The 15,557-nt window shown below is 44.9% G+C and overlaps 1 protein-coding gene across 1 annotated transcript; it reads left to right on the forward strand.

Annotated features, from left to right (window-relative positions):
- The first annotated feature begins 236 nt into the window (after positions 1 to 236).
- LOC143856016 (uncharacterized) lies at positions 237 to 7,915 on the forward strand. Its single transcript, XM_077366058.1, has one exon. The coding sequence runs from the start codon at positions 237 to 239 to the stop codon at positions 5,634 to 5,636; it is 5,400 nt and encodes a 1,799-aa protein (XP_077222173.1). The 3' UTR covers positions 5,637 to 7,915.
- The last annotated feature ends 7,642 nt before the right edge of the window (positions 7,916 to 15,557 follow it).

A 15,557-nucleotide genomic window follows, 5' to 3' on the forward strand; every position in this document is an offset into this window, starting at 1 on the left:
GCTGCCGGGGAAGAGTTTTTATTAAATTCTTAACTATTCGAAGTGTTTTAGTTTTAGTAATTATTTGTTTTAGTTTATATTAGATTTAATTATTGCATATTTTTAGTTGCTTCTTTATTTGCCTTCGTGATTTTGATTTTTGCATGAGTACTGGTTGGGTACGAAATTCTGTGAACCGATTAGAAAGAACAATTAGATCAGAAACAGAAATAAAAATTCAACCTATACCTATAGACATGGCAGATGAGGAAACACCTAGAACCCTTAGGGATAGATTCTATCCAACTAGGACAGCACAACCTTCATGCATACGTTTGCCTGTTGTGCAGGGAAATAATTTTGAACTCAAATCCCAATTCATCACCATGTTACCTCATTTTCATGGGCTACCTTCTGAGGATGCCTATCTATTTCTTAGGGAGTTTGAGGAAGTGTGTGTCCTCATTAAAATGCAGCAACTCTCAGATGATGCGGTAAAGCTTAGATTTATCACTTTTTCACTCAAGGATGGAGCTAAGAAATGGCTCTATGGTCTTCCCACCAATTCTATCACTACTTGGGAAGAATTCACTGTTGCCTTTCTTAAAAAGTTCTTTCCTATGCATAAAACGAATAAACTAAGGAATGACATTCTTCAGTTTAGGCAAAAACCCCATGAGTCTTTTTCCAAGTTCATGGAGAGGTTTAAGGATCTTCTCCAAGAGTGCCCTCATCACGGACTTGACACTTGGCATTTATGCCAAATTATTTATGAGGGTATTGACTATCAAACCAAGCAGTTGTTAGAATCTATGTGCCCAACAGGATTTACATCATATACGGATGAAAACGATGCTTGGAACTTTTTAATTGAATTGGCTGAAAAGACTCGTGAGTGGGAATCAACCCAAGAGAGTGAAAGAGCCATTGGTAAGGGTTTCATTGAGGGTACTGTAGCTAAAGAGGCTCACCTAGATATTCTTATCAAAAGGCTAGAAGCCATAGTGGTTAAAGGACCTTCACAGGTCAATCATGTTAGTCAAACAGTCCCTATGTGTAGTTGGTGTCAGGATCCAAGCCATGTTATGGAAGAGTGCCCCAACCTTTCTCAGCCCAGCAATGGTACTGAGAACGTAAGTGCTATGTTTCAAAATAATCCATTTAGTAACACTTACAACCCGGGTTGGAGGAATCATCCTAATTTCTCGTGGAGTCAACCCAATTACCAAGCCGCACAACCTAGTTTCCAAAATCATGGCCAGTATGGCCCACCAAGGCCAAATCTGCCACCAAATCTTATTAGGCCACCTACCAACCCCCCACCCAACCCAAATCACTTCCAAAATCAGATCCAAAATCACTTTTCAAATCAGATCCAAACCCCCCCAGGTTTCCCAAAACAAGCTGATTCGGCTAGGATCAATTCCTTAGAAAAGAGCGTAGAACTTCTCATGAGTACATTCATGACTAGTCAGCACAACATGGAGAAGCAAATCTCGCAACTTGCTAATGCCTTACATGAGAGGGAGAGAGGAAAAATGCCTTCTCAACCCGTTCCTAACCCTAGGAATGTCAATCCAAACCAACAAGGTCAACCGAGTCAGTTGAATGTAATTCAACAGAACCCACAGGAAGAGCCCTCCAACCAGTGTAATGCCGTCTATGCTTTACGGAGTGGCCGAGAGTATCAGAAGGAGAAGGTCAGATCGGAAAGGGAGGGAAAGGTTATGGTCAGATCCGAACCATCTAAGGACTCCAAAGATTCATCTGTAGAAGTTAGAGATCAGCCCCCTGTTGCAGAATCACTTGAGGAGCCTGACAGTGTCGCAGAGGAGCAGCCAGCTCCACAACCAGAGAGACAGTTTATACCTAAAGCTCCTTATCCTAAGAGGCTTCAAAATAATAAAAAGGTTGCTGCCATGGACAAGATTTTAGATGTTTTTAAGCAAGTGCAAGTGAATATCCCATTATTAGATGCTATTTCCCAAGTCCCTGCTTATGCCAAGGTGCTTAAGGACTTGTGCACTCAAAAGCGCACAACGAACGTACCTAAGAAAGCTTTCTTGGCCGCCAATGTTAGTTCCATCTTATCTCAGCAAATGGTGGCCAAGTATAAGGACCCGGGATGTCCCACAATAGCTTGCACCATTGGCAACACAAAAATTGACCATGCCCTACTTGATTTGGGAGCAAGTGTAAATCTTTTGCCATTCACTGTCTACCAGCAATTAGGACTAGGAGAACTCAAACCAACCACTGTCACTCTTCAGTTGGCAGATAGATCAGTCAAAACTCCTAAAGGGATGGTGGAGGATGTCTTAGTTAAGGTGGGTGAATTTCTGTTTCCTGTGGACTTCATAATTTTAGATACCCAACCTGTTGCACATGTTAAAGATCAAATCCCAATCATTTTAGGTAGGCCATTCCTTGCTACTAGTAATGCATTAATAAATTGTAGAAATGGCCTCATGAAACTCTCATTTGGTAACACATCAGTAGATTTCAATATTTTTAGATTAGGAAAGCATCCTAGTTTGCATGAAGAAGTTAATCTATTGCATTCATTCCCAGATGAGATAGAAACTGAGTTTGATATTGATTTTGCTGCAGATTTTCAAGAATGCTTAGAGCAGTTGGGAGATCCGGGAGGCGACTTCTTCTCTGAGGCTTTCAGCCTACAACACATAATGGAGCCCATGGGACCCCTTTCTAAATCCCTTCCCAAGCCATCCATAGAAGAGCCCCCACAGCTAGATTTGAAGCCTTTGCCTTCAAATCTCAGGTATGCTTTCTTAGGCAATAATGAAACTCTTCCTGTTATTATTTCTTCTGATTTAACTTCTAGTCAAGAGGATGAGTTACTTAATTTGTTAAAGGAAAATAAGGACGCCATAGCTTGGACCGTGGCTGACATCAAAGGAATTAGCCCTTCAATTTGCCAACATCATATACATTTGATTGAGGGTTCCAAACCTTCAAGGGAATCCCAAAGAAGGGCTAATCCTGTGATGAAGGAAGCCATTCGAAAAGAAATTTTAAAGTGTCTTGATAATGGGATTATTTATCCCATTTCAGATAGTCAGTGGGTCAGTCCAGTCCAAGTGGTGCCTAAGAAGTCGGGAGTTACCGTTATACAATCCGCCACCAATGAACTTATACCTGCTCGTATTCAAACAGGGTGGCGGGTTTGTATTGACTACCGAAAGCTTAATGCCGTTACTTGGAAAGACCATTTCCCTTTGCCTTTTATTGATCAGATGTTAGAGAGACTAGCAGGACATGATTACTATTGTTTCTTAGATGGATATTCTGGTTATAATCAAATCCCTATAGCCCCTGAGGACCAAGAAAAGACTACTTTTACATGCCCTTTTGGAACTTTTGCTTACAGACGCATGCCCTTTGGGTTATGCAATGCACCTGCCACGTTCCAAAGGTGTATGATGAGTATCTTCTCGGACATGGTGGAGATATTTCTCGAAGTCTTCATAGATGATTTTTCCATTCATGGCTCCACCTATGATGAGTGCCTTCACCATTTAAAGCTGGTATTGGAAAGAAGTAGAGAAAAGAACTTAGTTCTTAATTGGGAAAAGTGTCACTTTATGGTGAAGGAGGGCATAGTCTTAGGCCATGTAGTTTCAAAAGAGGGTTTAAAGGTAGATAAAGCCAAGGTGGACCTTATTTCCCATCTACCATCACCCAAAAATGTGAAGGACATCCGATCATTTTTGGGCCATGCTGGCTTTTATAGGAGATTCATAAAAGACTTCAGTAAAATAGCTAGGCCTCTGACTAACTTGCTTGCAAAGGATGAAAATTTTGATTTTTCCAATGAGTGCGTAGAGTCTTTTGAGCATTTAAAGAAGGAGCTAACCACGGCTCCTATCATTCAAGCACCAATATGGACTGAGCCCTTTGAAGTCATGTGTGATGCTTCTGACTTTGCCATTGGGGCTGTTTTGGGTCAAAGAATTAATAACTTATCCCATGTTATTCATTATGCTAGTAGGACCCTCAATGATGCGCAACTCAACTATACTACCACTGAAAAAGAATTCCTAGCAGTTGTGTTTGCTCTTGAGAAGTTTCGGTCCTACTTGATTGGCTCACATGTGATTGTTTATACAGATCATTCCGCCATCAAATATCTTGTGGCTAAGAAAGATGCCAAAGCTCGCCTCATTAGGTGGGTTTTGCTTCTTCAAGAATTTGGCTTAGAGATTAGGAACAAGAAAGGTACAGAAAATTTGGTTGCAGACCACTTGTCCCGTCTCTCCAATGCAAAGGATGACGAATGTCCCATTAATGAGAGTTTTCCAGATGAGCAATTATTGGCCATTTCTAGTGAGCCTTGGTATGCAGATATAGTAAATTACTTGGTCACGGGTGCGACCCCAGATCATTGGTCCACCCAAGACAAGTATAGGTTTCACTCACAGGTCAAATATTTTTTCTGGGAAGACCCTTATCTATTCAAGACATGTTCGGATCAGATTGTCCGACGTTGTGTTCCAGATCATGAGCACCATTCTATTTTATCTTTTTGCCATGATCAGGCTTGTGGAGGACATTTTGGGCCAACGAAAACCGCAGCCAAAGTTCTTCAGTGTGGTTTCTATTGGCCGACCTTGTTTAGGGATTCATTTGAGTATTGCAAGGCTTGCAACGCCTGTCAGACTTTAGGTCGTGTCACCAAGAGGAATATGATGCCCCTCAACCCCATTTTAGTAGTTGAGATTTTTGATGTGTGGGGTATAGACTTCATGGGTCCTTTTCCCAACTCTTTTGGGAATTTGTTCATCTTATTGGCCGTAGATTACGTTTCAAAATGGATTGAGGCCATAGCTTGTAAAGCCAATGACCACAAGGTTGTGGTCAAATTTCTCAAAGAAAACATTTTTTCCCGCTTTGGTACACCACGTGCTATCATCAGTGATAGGGGTAAACATTTTTGCAATAGACCTTTCGAGGCCCTTATGAAGAAATATGGGATCACCCATAAATTAGCTACCCCTTATCACCCCCAGACTAGTGGCCAAGTGGAAGTGTCCAATAGGCAAATTAAGCAAATTTTAGAGAAGACTGTCAACCCCAATCGCAAGGATTGGTCCCTTAGGCTAGTGGATGCCTTATGGGCTCATAGAACCGCATTTAAGACTGACCTTGGCCAGTCTCCTTATCGCCTTGTGTATGGGAAGGCATGTCATCTTCCTGTTGAATTAGAACACAAAGCCTTTTGGGCAATTAAACATTTGAATTTTGATTTGTCTAAAGCAGGAACTCTTAGAAAACTTCAACTTGTGGAATTAGAGGAATTACGTAATGATGCCTATGAGAATGCAAGAATTTACAAAGCGAAGACAAAGGCTTTTCATGATAAGCATATTTTGAGAAAATCTTTCAAGGAAGGTGAAAAAGTGCTTATCTACAATTCCAGATTGCATATCTTTCCAGGTAAGTTAAGGTCTCGATGGGATGGACCATACATTGTGCATAAAGTTTTCTCCCATGGTGCGGTCGATGTTCTAAATCCAAGAAATGGTGAGATTTTTAAAGTTAATGGACAAAGATTAAAGCCATTTATTGAGTTGTCAAAGCCGGATATGGAAGAGGTCATGGATCTCCATGAACCTTCCTATTTGAATCATGCCTAAACAAATACGGTACGCACCCTCCTTTCTATTTTTAGTCTTCATATTTTTCTTTCTATTTTTAATGCCTTGAGGACAATGCATAAATCAAGTATGGGGGGGTAGCTTTTGGAAACTTTCTTTTCTAATCTTTTCTATAGTTAAAGTTAGAAATTTTCTTTTCCTTTTGCTTTTGGCAATTTTTCGCAAATTAGAAAGAACTTGGTATTCTTAGAAAGAAAGTTGTTTTCCTATTTTAAGAAAGAAAGTTAGTGGATATTTTAATTTTGGAATTTGAAAAATTAGAAATAATACTTTCCTTTCTTAGTTTTGTTTTCTTTTGGAATCTTTCTTTTAAAAGGATTTGAATAAGAAATAGAAATAGAAACTTGCTTTTTATATGGTATGGATAAAAAGGAAAGAAAGGTTGAAAGAAAAGAAAGAATGAATGATTTTTTTTGAAAGTTTGCTTCTTGATTATAGTTTTGATTTGTAGCCTCTTTGACTTGAGCTATTAAGTCTGAAGGGTTTTTATGCCCAGTTCCTTAAAGCCAACTGGCTTGAGAGCAACTGACTGAAAACTCCATACATGGGTCAATTAGAAAGCCTAATAAATCAAAGCATTGCACATAATCAAAGGTAAAGTTTGAACTCATGTGCATCAATGTCTATGACACATGCAAATCAAAGATTAGTCGGACACTGCTTAGTAGCCTGGGTGTCTGGTGCATGCCCTGCATGTCATTCACGCCAAAAGCAGTAGAGGATTACAAAAGTGAGTTCTAATCTTAGAAAGTACGGAAAAAGTGGAAAGTATGGTGGACCATATAAATTTGCAAATTTTTCTATTAAGTTTCAAAATCAAATTTCTTTTATGGTACGATTACATTAGAGGCAAGTTTAAGGGGGAAAAGTATGACAAATTCAAAAGAGGATTCCTTGATTAAAATATTTTTCTAATTTTTTTTTCAACTTGGGATAGGATGCAAAGTTTAAGTATGGGGGTATTCTTGTTCTTCTATTTTGAGCATTGTATCAAAGAAACAGGATTAGAAATTTTTAACTTTATTCTATAGTGAGATTTCGAAAGAAAAGTTTGTTTTTAGAATTTTGTGTGTATATTCACTGCAAACACTCACGAGACAAAACTCGTCCACTAGGGTAACCTAGGGGTTTAAAGGCTTGTTGCACGTGCTAAGTGCAATCGTGATTCCTACGAAAGTGAATTAGGATTTTATTTTGTTCCTATTTTTCTTTATTTTCTTCTTGTTTGCTTGAGGACAAGCAAAGCTCAAGTATGGGGGAATCTGATGAGCACATTTATGTGTGAATTGTAGGTAGAAAATAATTATCTTTTTACTTTTAGAGCAGTGCTATTTGATGTGTTTTCCTTGTTTTTGATATTTCAGGGTTATTTCAGATTTTTCAAGGAAAATTGAGCTAAAACAATGAAATTCCAAGGAAATAGCATCAATGGCCAAGAGCATTCTTTTGAGAAATTATATCCCACTAAATGAAGAGCTAGGATCAGCCCATGAAGTAATTATTTGGAAACAACCTATGTATTGCAAGCACATGCAATGTTTCTATGTATTGCAAGCACATGCAATGTTTCCATGTATTGCAAGCACATGCAATCCTTGTGGGTCGCACATTTCCAAAACAAATAACATCACCCATGAAGAAATTATTTGGAAACAACCCATGTTCCAACACATGCAATGAAAGAGAGATATGTAGAAAGATTCCATCAAGCCACCTTCCCTTTAAAAAAGAAAAAGAAAAAAAAGAGTTGCTACAAGCACGGTGAAGAGGAATGTTAAAATAGAAAGAATGGAGTTATGCTATTGGAGGAGAGAAGATGGTAACTCAATTATCCAAAGCACATGCAAGGAATATTTTTGGACATTTACTAAATTGGAAAAACCTTACCTCACTCTCATATATACTTATTCTTTCTCATTCCCTTCTCACAACCACACAATTCTCTCTCTCTCTCTCTTTCTCTCTATGCTTTTGCTTGTTCTTAATTTCTACTTTTTTTTCTTTGTTCTTTCTTGCTCTCTTTTCAAGCTATTTTTCTTCTCTTTTTCTCATTCGATCCAACCGTCGAGGACATCATCCAAGGCAATCCAAGGCGAGAACGAGGATCCAACTGTTGAAGGAGGAGAAAAAGAATAAGTCTTTCTTGTTTTGTTATTTACTTTTATTTGGAATTTGATATATTAGTGACCTATTTTAAATTGAATAAGAGAGTATTTTTTTTGTTTATTTGTTTAATGGCAATTTCTCTCTTTATTTTCTATGTTTCTTTCCCCTTCTCAATGAGTAACTAAATTGTTAATCTTAGGGTTAGATGAAGCCTAAAGGGTACATTAAATTTGTTAGATTGTGTGATCTAACGGTCTAGATTCAATTTTGTGAATATAACTTTAATATACAAGGGGTTGTAAATTCGAATTATAGATCATATATGCCATTGATTATCTCTTGTATATGTGATCGTTGATGAGAATTTATAGAGTCTTGTATAGATATTGAAAATTGTTTGTGTACTTGATCAATTACTAATGGGAAATCTCATCCATTGATTGGATTTTTCATTGATCGGATTGATCATCTATACAAGTCAATCTAATTCAAGATTGTGATCAAAGCGAATCTATATATACAAACTAATAAATTTTATCTAACCTATGGTGGATTCTAACCCTAAGACTTTTTATTTTTTTTAGGCAACATTCTAATAGTTTTGCAACTTTGCACCCCAATAGTTCTTTAAGTTTTTCATTAAATTAAATAATTATTGTGTTAGATTAATGACTAAATTAGTGGTTAAAATTCTCAATCAAATCAGTTCTTTAATTTATTTTATTAAAAATAATTTGTAGTTAAATTGCTTGAATAGGGTTCCCTTAGATTAAAGAAGTTGTTTCTATTAATTTGAAAATTGTTAGACTAGTAAATTGGCTTTAATTTAATCATCTAGATTAGATAATCAGTAGATAATTAGTAGTAATATTTGGATAATTGTTCACTTTGCCTAAGTTAAGAGGTTTAATAGCTCTTTCCTGTGATCGACCCGTAGCTACGATTGACCCGTACGCTTGCGGTTTAATTTTGTGCAAACAACAGCCTCTGTTCCGAAGGAGAGATTGAAAGGCGACTCACCCGTTGCAGTGCGTGGGGTAGTCCGATACGCCCAGAGCACATGGTACAGCTCGTCAGCCCAGCGTCCGGCCTTATCATCCAGTCTTTTCTTTATCCCCTGCAGCAGAGTCCTTTTCGTCACTTCGGTTTGTCCATTCGTCTGAGGATGTGCCACGGAAGTGAACCTTTGCTCAATCTTCAGATCTGAACAAAACTTTCTGAAGTTCCTTGAGTCAAACTGCTTGCCATTGTCTGTTATGAGGACCCGGGGTATCCCGAATCTGCACACCACTAATTTCCAGAAAAAGTTCTGGACGTTCTGCTCGGTGATCTTGGCCAGAGGTTCAGCTTCTACCCACTTAGTAAAGTAGTCGATGGCGACAACGATGAACTCGCGGCCTCCGGAGGCCGGCGGAAAAGGACCTAAAATGTCCATTCCCCAGACAGCAAAAGGGAGAGGGCTGATGATCGGGGCCATTGGCACGGCAGGCTGGTGAATGGCCGGGGAGAATTTCTGACACTTCTCACACTTCTTCACAAGGCTCAGAGCATCTTGTCTCAGTGTAGGCCAGTACAGGCCTCTTAGAAGGACTTTGATGGCGAGGGCCTTGCCCCCGAGATGCTCTCCACAAATCCCTTCATGGGTCTCTCGCAGGGCATACAGGGCATCAGTTGGCCGGAGACACCTCAAGTACGGGAGGGTGTAAGATCTCTTGTACAGAGCTTCGCCGTCAAGTGAAAACCTTGCTGCCCGCTGTACGACTTTACGGGCCTCTTTTTTCTCTCCGGGGAGCTCTCCGCTGCGCAGATACCTGATGATCTCATCCATCCAGCACGGCTCATCGTCGACCTGCATTACTACGACGGGCTGGCCATCAATACTGGAGGTTTTTAGGAACTCTATACGAATTTCTCTGAGAGCAGTGTAGCCCGATGCCGCTAGCTTTGAGAGCACATCAGCCTTTGCATTTTCAGTCCGGGGTACTCTGATGACCTCAAAACTTCCGAACTTAGTGGCCAGGCTACGCACCCTTTGCAGATACTTGATCATTCGCTCTTCACGGGCCTCATATACTCCTTGGATCTGGCATACAACTAACTGTGAATCGCAGTACGCCTTCAGTCTCTGAGCGCGGGCCTGTATGGCGAGGTTCATTCCGGCGATGAGCGCTTCATACTTTGCCTCATTGTTTGACGCACGGAAACCAAACCTCAGGGCGTAATTCAGGACAAATTCCTCTGGTCCTGTGAGAACTAGTCCGGCACCGCTGCCACTTTTGTTTGAAGATCCGTCGACATATACCTCCCAGAGCGGCTCTTCAGAACACGGAGGCGGGCTGGTCGGTGGAGCTGCACTCTCAAGCCCAGGAAGCGAAACCGCTTCGGCTTCGATCTGCTGCTCGGGTATAACCGGTTCTGCTTCTGAAGGAAGCGCTGCTTCCGACCCGGGGTCTGAATCTGGCATTGTACATTCAGCTATGAAGTCTGCAAGAACCTGAGCTTTGATTGCTGGCCTGGGCAGATATTTGATGTCAAACTCGCTGAGCTCCACGGCCCACTTCACAAGTCGGCCTGAAGTGTCTGGACGGTGGAGGATCTGCCTGAGGGGTTGTCCCGTCAAGACCTTGATCGTATGCGCCTGGAAATACGGCCTTAATTTTCTGGCCGCCATAACGAGGGCGTATACGAGCTTCTCGACTCGCTGATATCTTGTCTCTGCATCATGGAGGACCTTACTGACATAGTAGATCGGCTTTTGCTGGTGGTACTCCTCTCTGATCAGTACTGCTGCAACTGCCAAAGGTCCCGCTGAGAGATACAGAATCAGCTCTTCTCCTGGCTCTGGCTTGGACAGCAACGGCGGAGAGGACAAGTACTGTTTCAGCTCTTCAAATGCCACTTGACACTCCGAAGTCCAGGGCGCGGTTTTTATACCTTTGACTGCGTTGAAGAACGGAAGGCATCTTTCCGCGAACTTAGAGATGAACCGCCCCAGGGCAGCTACTAACCCGGTCAGGCGCTGTACTTCTCTGATAGTTCTGGGCGGAGTCAGCTCCATCACCGCCTTGATTTTCTCAGGATTTGCCTCTATCCCTCTTTGGCTTACCATGAAGCCCAGAAACTTGCCTGCTCCGACGCCGAACGTACACTTGGTCGGATTGAGCTTCATGTTGTGCTCCCTCAAGACTTGAAACGCTTCTTTGAGGTCGGCAACATGATTGCAGGCAGCTCTGCTCTTGACCAGCATATCGTCCACATATACTTTCATATTGCGGCCGATCTGCTCTTTGAACAGCCTGTTGACGAGCCGCTGGTAGGTGGCCCCTGCGTTCTTCAGTCCAAAAGGCATAACTCGATAGCAATAAGTCCCCTGATCGGTTACAAAGGATGTCTTCGGAATGTCGGACTCATGCATTCTGATCTGATTATATCCTGAGAAGGCGTCCATGAAGCTTAGCAGCTCGTGACCTGCAGTAGCATCGATGAGCTGATCGATCTTTGGGAGCGGGTAGCTGTCCTTTGGGCAGGCCTTATTCAGGTCTGCAAAATCTATGCAGGTCCTCCACTTCCCATTAGACTTCTTCACCATCACCACATTCGCGAGCCAGTCCGGGTACTGGATCTCGCGGATGAAGTCGGCCTTCAGAAGCCTTTCCACCTCTTCTCTGATGGCCCTTCGCCTCTCCGGTGCAAAGTGCCTCCTCTTCTGTTTTACGGGCTTGCAGGTCTGATCAACCCCGAGCTCATGGGTGCTGATTGCAGGGTCGATGCCGGGCATGTCTGAAGGAACCCAGGCAAAGACATCTGCATTGGCTCTGAGGAACTGAGCAAGATCCTGCTGCGCGGGCTCTGACAGGGCAGAGCCGATCTGGACAACCCTCTGGTCGTCACCGCTGTACAACGGGATAGATATAAGGTCCTCGGCCGGCTCGTTTACTATTATGATCTGGGCTTCATCCCTTAGATCAAACAGCTCGATTGGCAGAGACTCGGACGCATTCTTCCCTTTCAGTGCCGCTGCATAGCACTGCCTCGACTGGGGCTGATCCCCTCTGATTTCCCCTATACCTCCTGGCGTAGCGAACTTCATCTTCTGATGATAGGCGGAGGGAACAGCTCGGAGGAGATTCTGGCCGGGGCATCCCAGGATAGCATTGTAGGCCGACTTGGCCCTTACCACCAAGAAGTTCACCATGGTGAAGGACTGGCAGGGCGGCTCCCCGATAAGGACTGGAAGCTCGATCTGCCCTTCAACTTTGACAACTTCTCCGGAGAACCCGAACAGATCAGAGTTGGCCGGCTTCAGACGGTCAGTTCCGATCAGCATCTGCTCGAAGGCGTGATAATAGAGGATGTCTGCGGAGCTCCCGTTGTCGACCAAGATCTTCTTCATTTCCCAGTTCGCCACCAGCATGGTGATGACCAGGGCATCATCATGCGGGAGGATCAGGCCGTCGAGATCTGCATTTGAAAAGGATATCTCGTTCTCTAGCCTGGCCTTCTTGCTGCAGGTATGGACGGCGTTGACCTGCCGGGCATAAGTCCTGCGGGCTGATGAAGAGGTTCCTCCCGCGGTCGGCCCTCCTGAAATGGTACCAATAACACCATGAGGTTGAGGTACCTGAGGAGGGGGGCTGGCCGGCGCAGGAGCTTGGATGCGGTCGCCCAGAGGTTGAGCGCCCCGGGGGCTTCTGCCTCTGGTTCTCGGCTTGTCCTTGCGTTCTCTTCTGTTGTCATCATTTTTTAAGTACCTGCCGAGGTACCCTCTGCTGATCAGCTGCTCGATCTCCTCCTTCAAATGAAGGCACGCGTTTGTGTCATGGCCGTGGTCCTTGTGGAACCTGCAGTACTGGGACATGTTTCTTTTTCCCGACGAGGTCTGCCTCTCCGGCCACCGGATGAAATCCTCTTCCCGAATGGCTGCCAGGATCTGTGCTCTGGACGCGGTCAGCCGCGTGTAATGCTCTCTCGGGTGGGGGCTTCTCCCCTTTCGGGAAGGGCTTCTCTCCCTGCGGGGAGGGCTTCTCTCCTTACGGGAAGGGCTTCTCTCCTTCTTCTGAGATTTATCATCCCTACGCTGCTTGGTAGGGTTCTTCTCCTCAGGCCTTCTCTTGTTAGCAGAGTCCAGGGCGGCGAGAGTTTCCTCCACCGAGATGTACTCCTCCGCCCCGGCCATCAGGTCTGCGAGGGACTGCGGATTGCGCCGGGCCACTGCTCGTCTGAAGTCCGTTGATCGGGCGCCGGCCAGAAGGGCATTCGTGGCCGCGGAGGGATCCAGGTTAGGAACCTGAAGGGCTTCCCTATTAAAGCGACCAACGAACACTTTCAAGGCCTCATCATCTCCCTGCCTGAGGGCCATCAGCGAACCCGTCGTCTTCCTGGTTCTTCTGCTGCTCATAAAGTGACGGGCCAGGTCGTCCCCAAAGTCATCAAAATTGTCTACGGACCTGGGTTTGAGCCGCGAGTACCAGTCCCTCGCGGCTCCAGTCAAGGTGGTGGGGAATGCCCGGCAAAGGAATCCATCCGACGCCCCGTGGAGGAGCATTGTAGTCCTGAAAGTCTCCAAGTGGTCCACGGGGTCGGTGGTCCCGTCATACTGCGAAATCTGCGGCATCTTCCAGCCCTCGGGGGCTGCCGCGCTGAGCACTCTGTCCGAAAATGGGGGAGCGCTTGTGAAGATCCGGGAGGCAGGCCGGCCCTGCTCTCTGGCGAGCTCTTCAATCCGGTGGTCCATCTGCTGGATCCTTAGTAACATCGGGTCGTCTCTCTTTTCTGCCCGATGGACGGGCCTCTCTCTTCTTGCCGGCGGGCTCATTGCAGAGCCGGACTGACTGGACGGACTCCTTCGCCGGTGCCGCGATCCTTCTCCGTGCGTGGCGTCTCTCTTGCTGTCATGCCTTTGTACGGAGGGAGATCGTGACCGGTGATGTAGGCGAGGCTCGGGGCGCACATGCTTGTCCCGGGAGAGGTGATCTCGTCTTGTGGAGTGACGAGTCTGCTCCCGGGGCGGGGGCGGGGGCGTGTGCTCTCTGCGGGAGCTTCCCCTCCTCTGGGTGGGCTGAGAAGCCTCGGCTGGGTGCTGCTGGAGTGCGGGGGCCGGATTCCTGTACTGCGCAATCACAGCAGTCATTTCTTGGAAAAGGGCCCGCATCTCCCTCGGGGTCGGGGTAGGGTCTGAGCGGTCCGAGCGAGTCGGACTTTGCTCCCCTACCGCCCCGACCTCTATCTGCGAGGCCAGTCGCTCGCTTCTTCCTTCGCGGGGGGCTGTAGCCCGGGTCGTCCGGGAGGTTGGCACATGCTTTCCGTTTTTTCCTACCATTGCTTGAGTGAGGTTCCGAACAGCTTTTCGTTCCGGGGTCCCACGGATGGCGCCAAATCTGTTAGGTCTAAAATTGGTAACAGGTTATGGTAGGGCCGGAAGGGCTGATCTGGCAAGCCACTGCTGAAGAGCTAATGGAGTCCTGCGCTGCACAAGGGCACAGACAAGAATACAAAGGGTCAGAAGACCAACCCGGAGTGGTGCTCCGGACGGGCGCTTCGACACTCAAGTCAGTATGAGCAGGAGTGCAGAGCAATGTCAGAGCAGAAAGCTTAGGGTTTTTTTCTCAGATCCCTCACCTTAGCACAAGTGAAGGCTATTTATAGTGGTTCTGAGCCACCTGTCCAGGACAGGTGGTGGCCCCTGTATGGACCAGGTCTCATACCTAGGAGGGGCAGGTGGAAGTCCCTGATTGGTCCAGGTGTCATACCTAGCAGGGACAGGTGTTGGCTTTGCAGTGGTCCCTGTGAGGGCCACGTGTCAACAGCCAATTGGTTGCAGAGTTCGGACCCCATCAGCCGGTTTATGAGGTCCGAAGCTCCTCGGCCTAGAGCTGTTGCAACCACCAATCAACAAAAGAGTCCAGTTCCAATGATTACAAAACTGACACCTGCGGAAGCTAGAGATGGAAGGGAGAAGGGTCTATGCTATCACTGTGATGAAAAGTATACTCCCAATCACAGGTGTAGAACCCAAAAATTAATTTGGGTAGAAGGACTCTTGGAGGAAGACGAAGATGAAGATGTTCCGGCTGTAGCAATTGAGCAAGACAATGAATTTAAAGAAAATGAGGATGATGTGGCACCTGAGATCTCTGTACATGCCATTGCTGGAACCCGAGCACCACAAACAATGAGGGTAATGGGTATGTTAAGGCATTGCCAAATCACTATTCTTATTGACAGTGGATCAACTCATAACTTTATTGATCCGATTGTCATCCGGCGTACCAACATTCCAACTCAATCCGATGCAACCTTTGAAGTTATGGTGGCTAATGGTGAGAGACTGAAGGGAAATGGACGCTGTAGAGGAGTTTTCATGCAAGCTCAAGGTGTACCAATAAAAGCTGATTTTTATTTATTATCTCTGGGAGGATGTGATGCGGTTCTTGGAGCAGCATGGTTGCACACGTTGGGCCCTATTTTGTGGGATTTCTCATTCTTATACATGAAGTTTAAAGATAATGAGAGAGAGTATACATTACAAGGCATTCCTTCTACTAATTCTGAGGTGGTGGGACCTGAGAAGATTGTTAAGCAGTTAAGGGGAACTGAAAAGGCGTATGTGTTGCAACTTTGCAACATGGCAATGGTGGCCAAGCAAGCAGACATTGATCCACATGTGCAGCAAGTATTAGATCAATTTTCAGATGTGTTTAAAGAACCTAGTGAACTTCCTCCTCCTAGATCGCCAGACCATGGTATACCTCTCATTGATGGGCACATCCAGTATCAGTACGGCCGTACAGGTAC

The sequence above is a fragment of the Tasmannia lanceolata genome, unplaced genomic scaffold (genome assembly GCF_043159265.1).
Source record: "Tasmannia lanceolata isolate RefF3 unplaced genomic scaffold, GAP_Taslan_0.1 ptg000023l, whole genome shotgun sequence".
NCBI lineage: Eukaryota > Viridiplantae > Streptophyta > Magnoliopsida > Canellales > Winteraceae > Tasmannia > Tasmannia lanceolata.

Coding starts and splice junctions, on each gene's coding strand:
- LOC143856016 (XM_077366058.1), top strand. CDS start 237: ATGGCAGATGAGGAAACACCTAGAACCCTTAGGGATAGATTCTATCCA.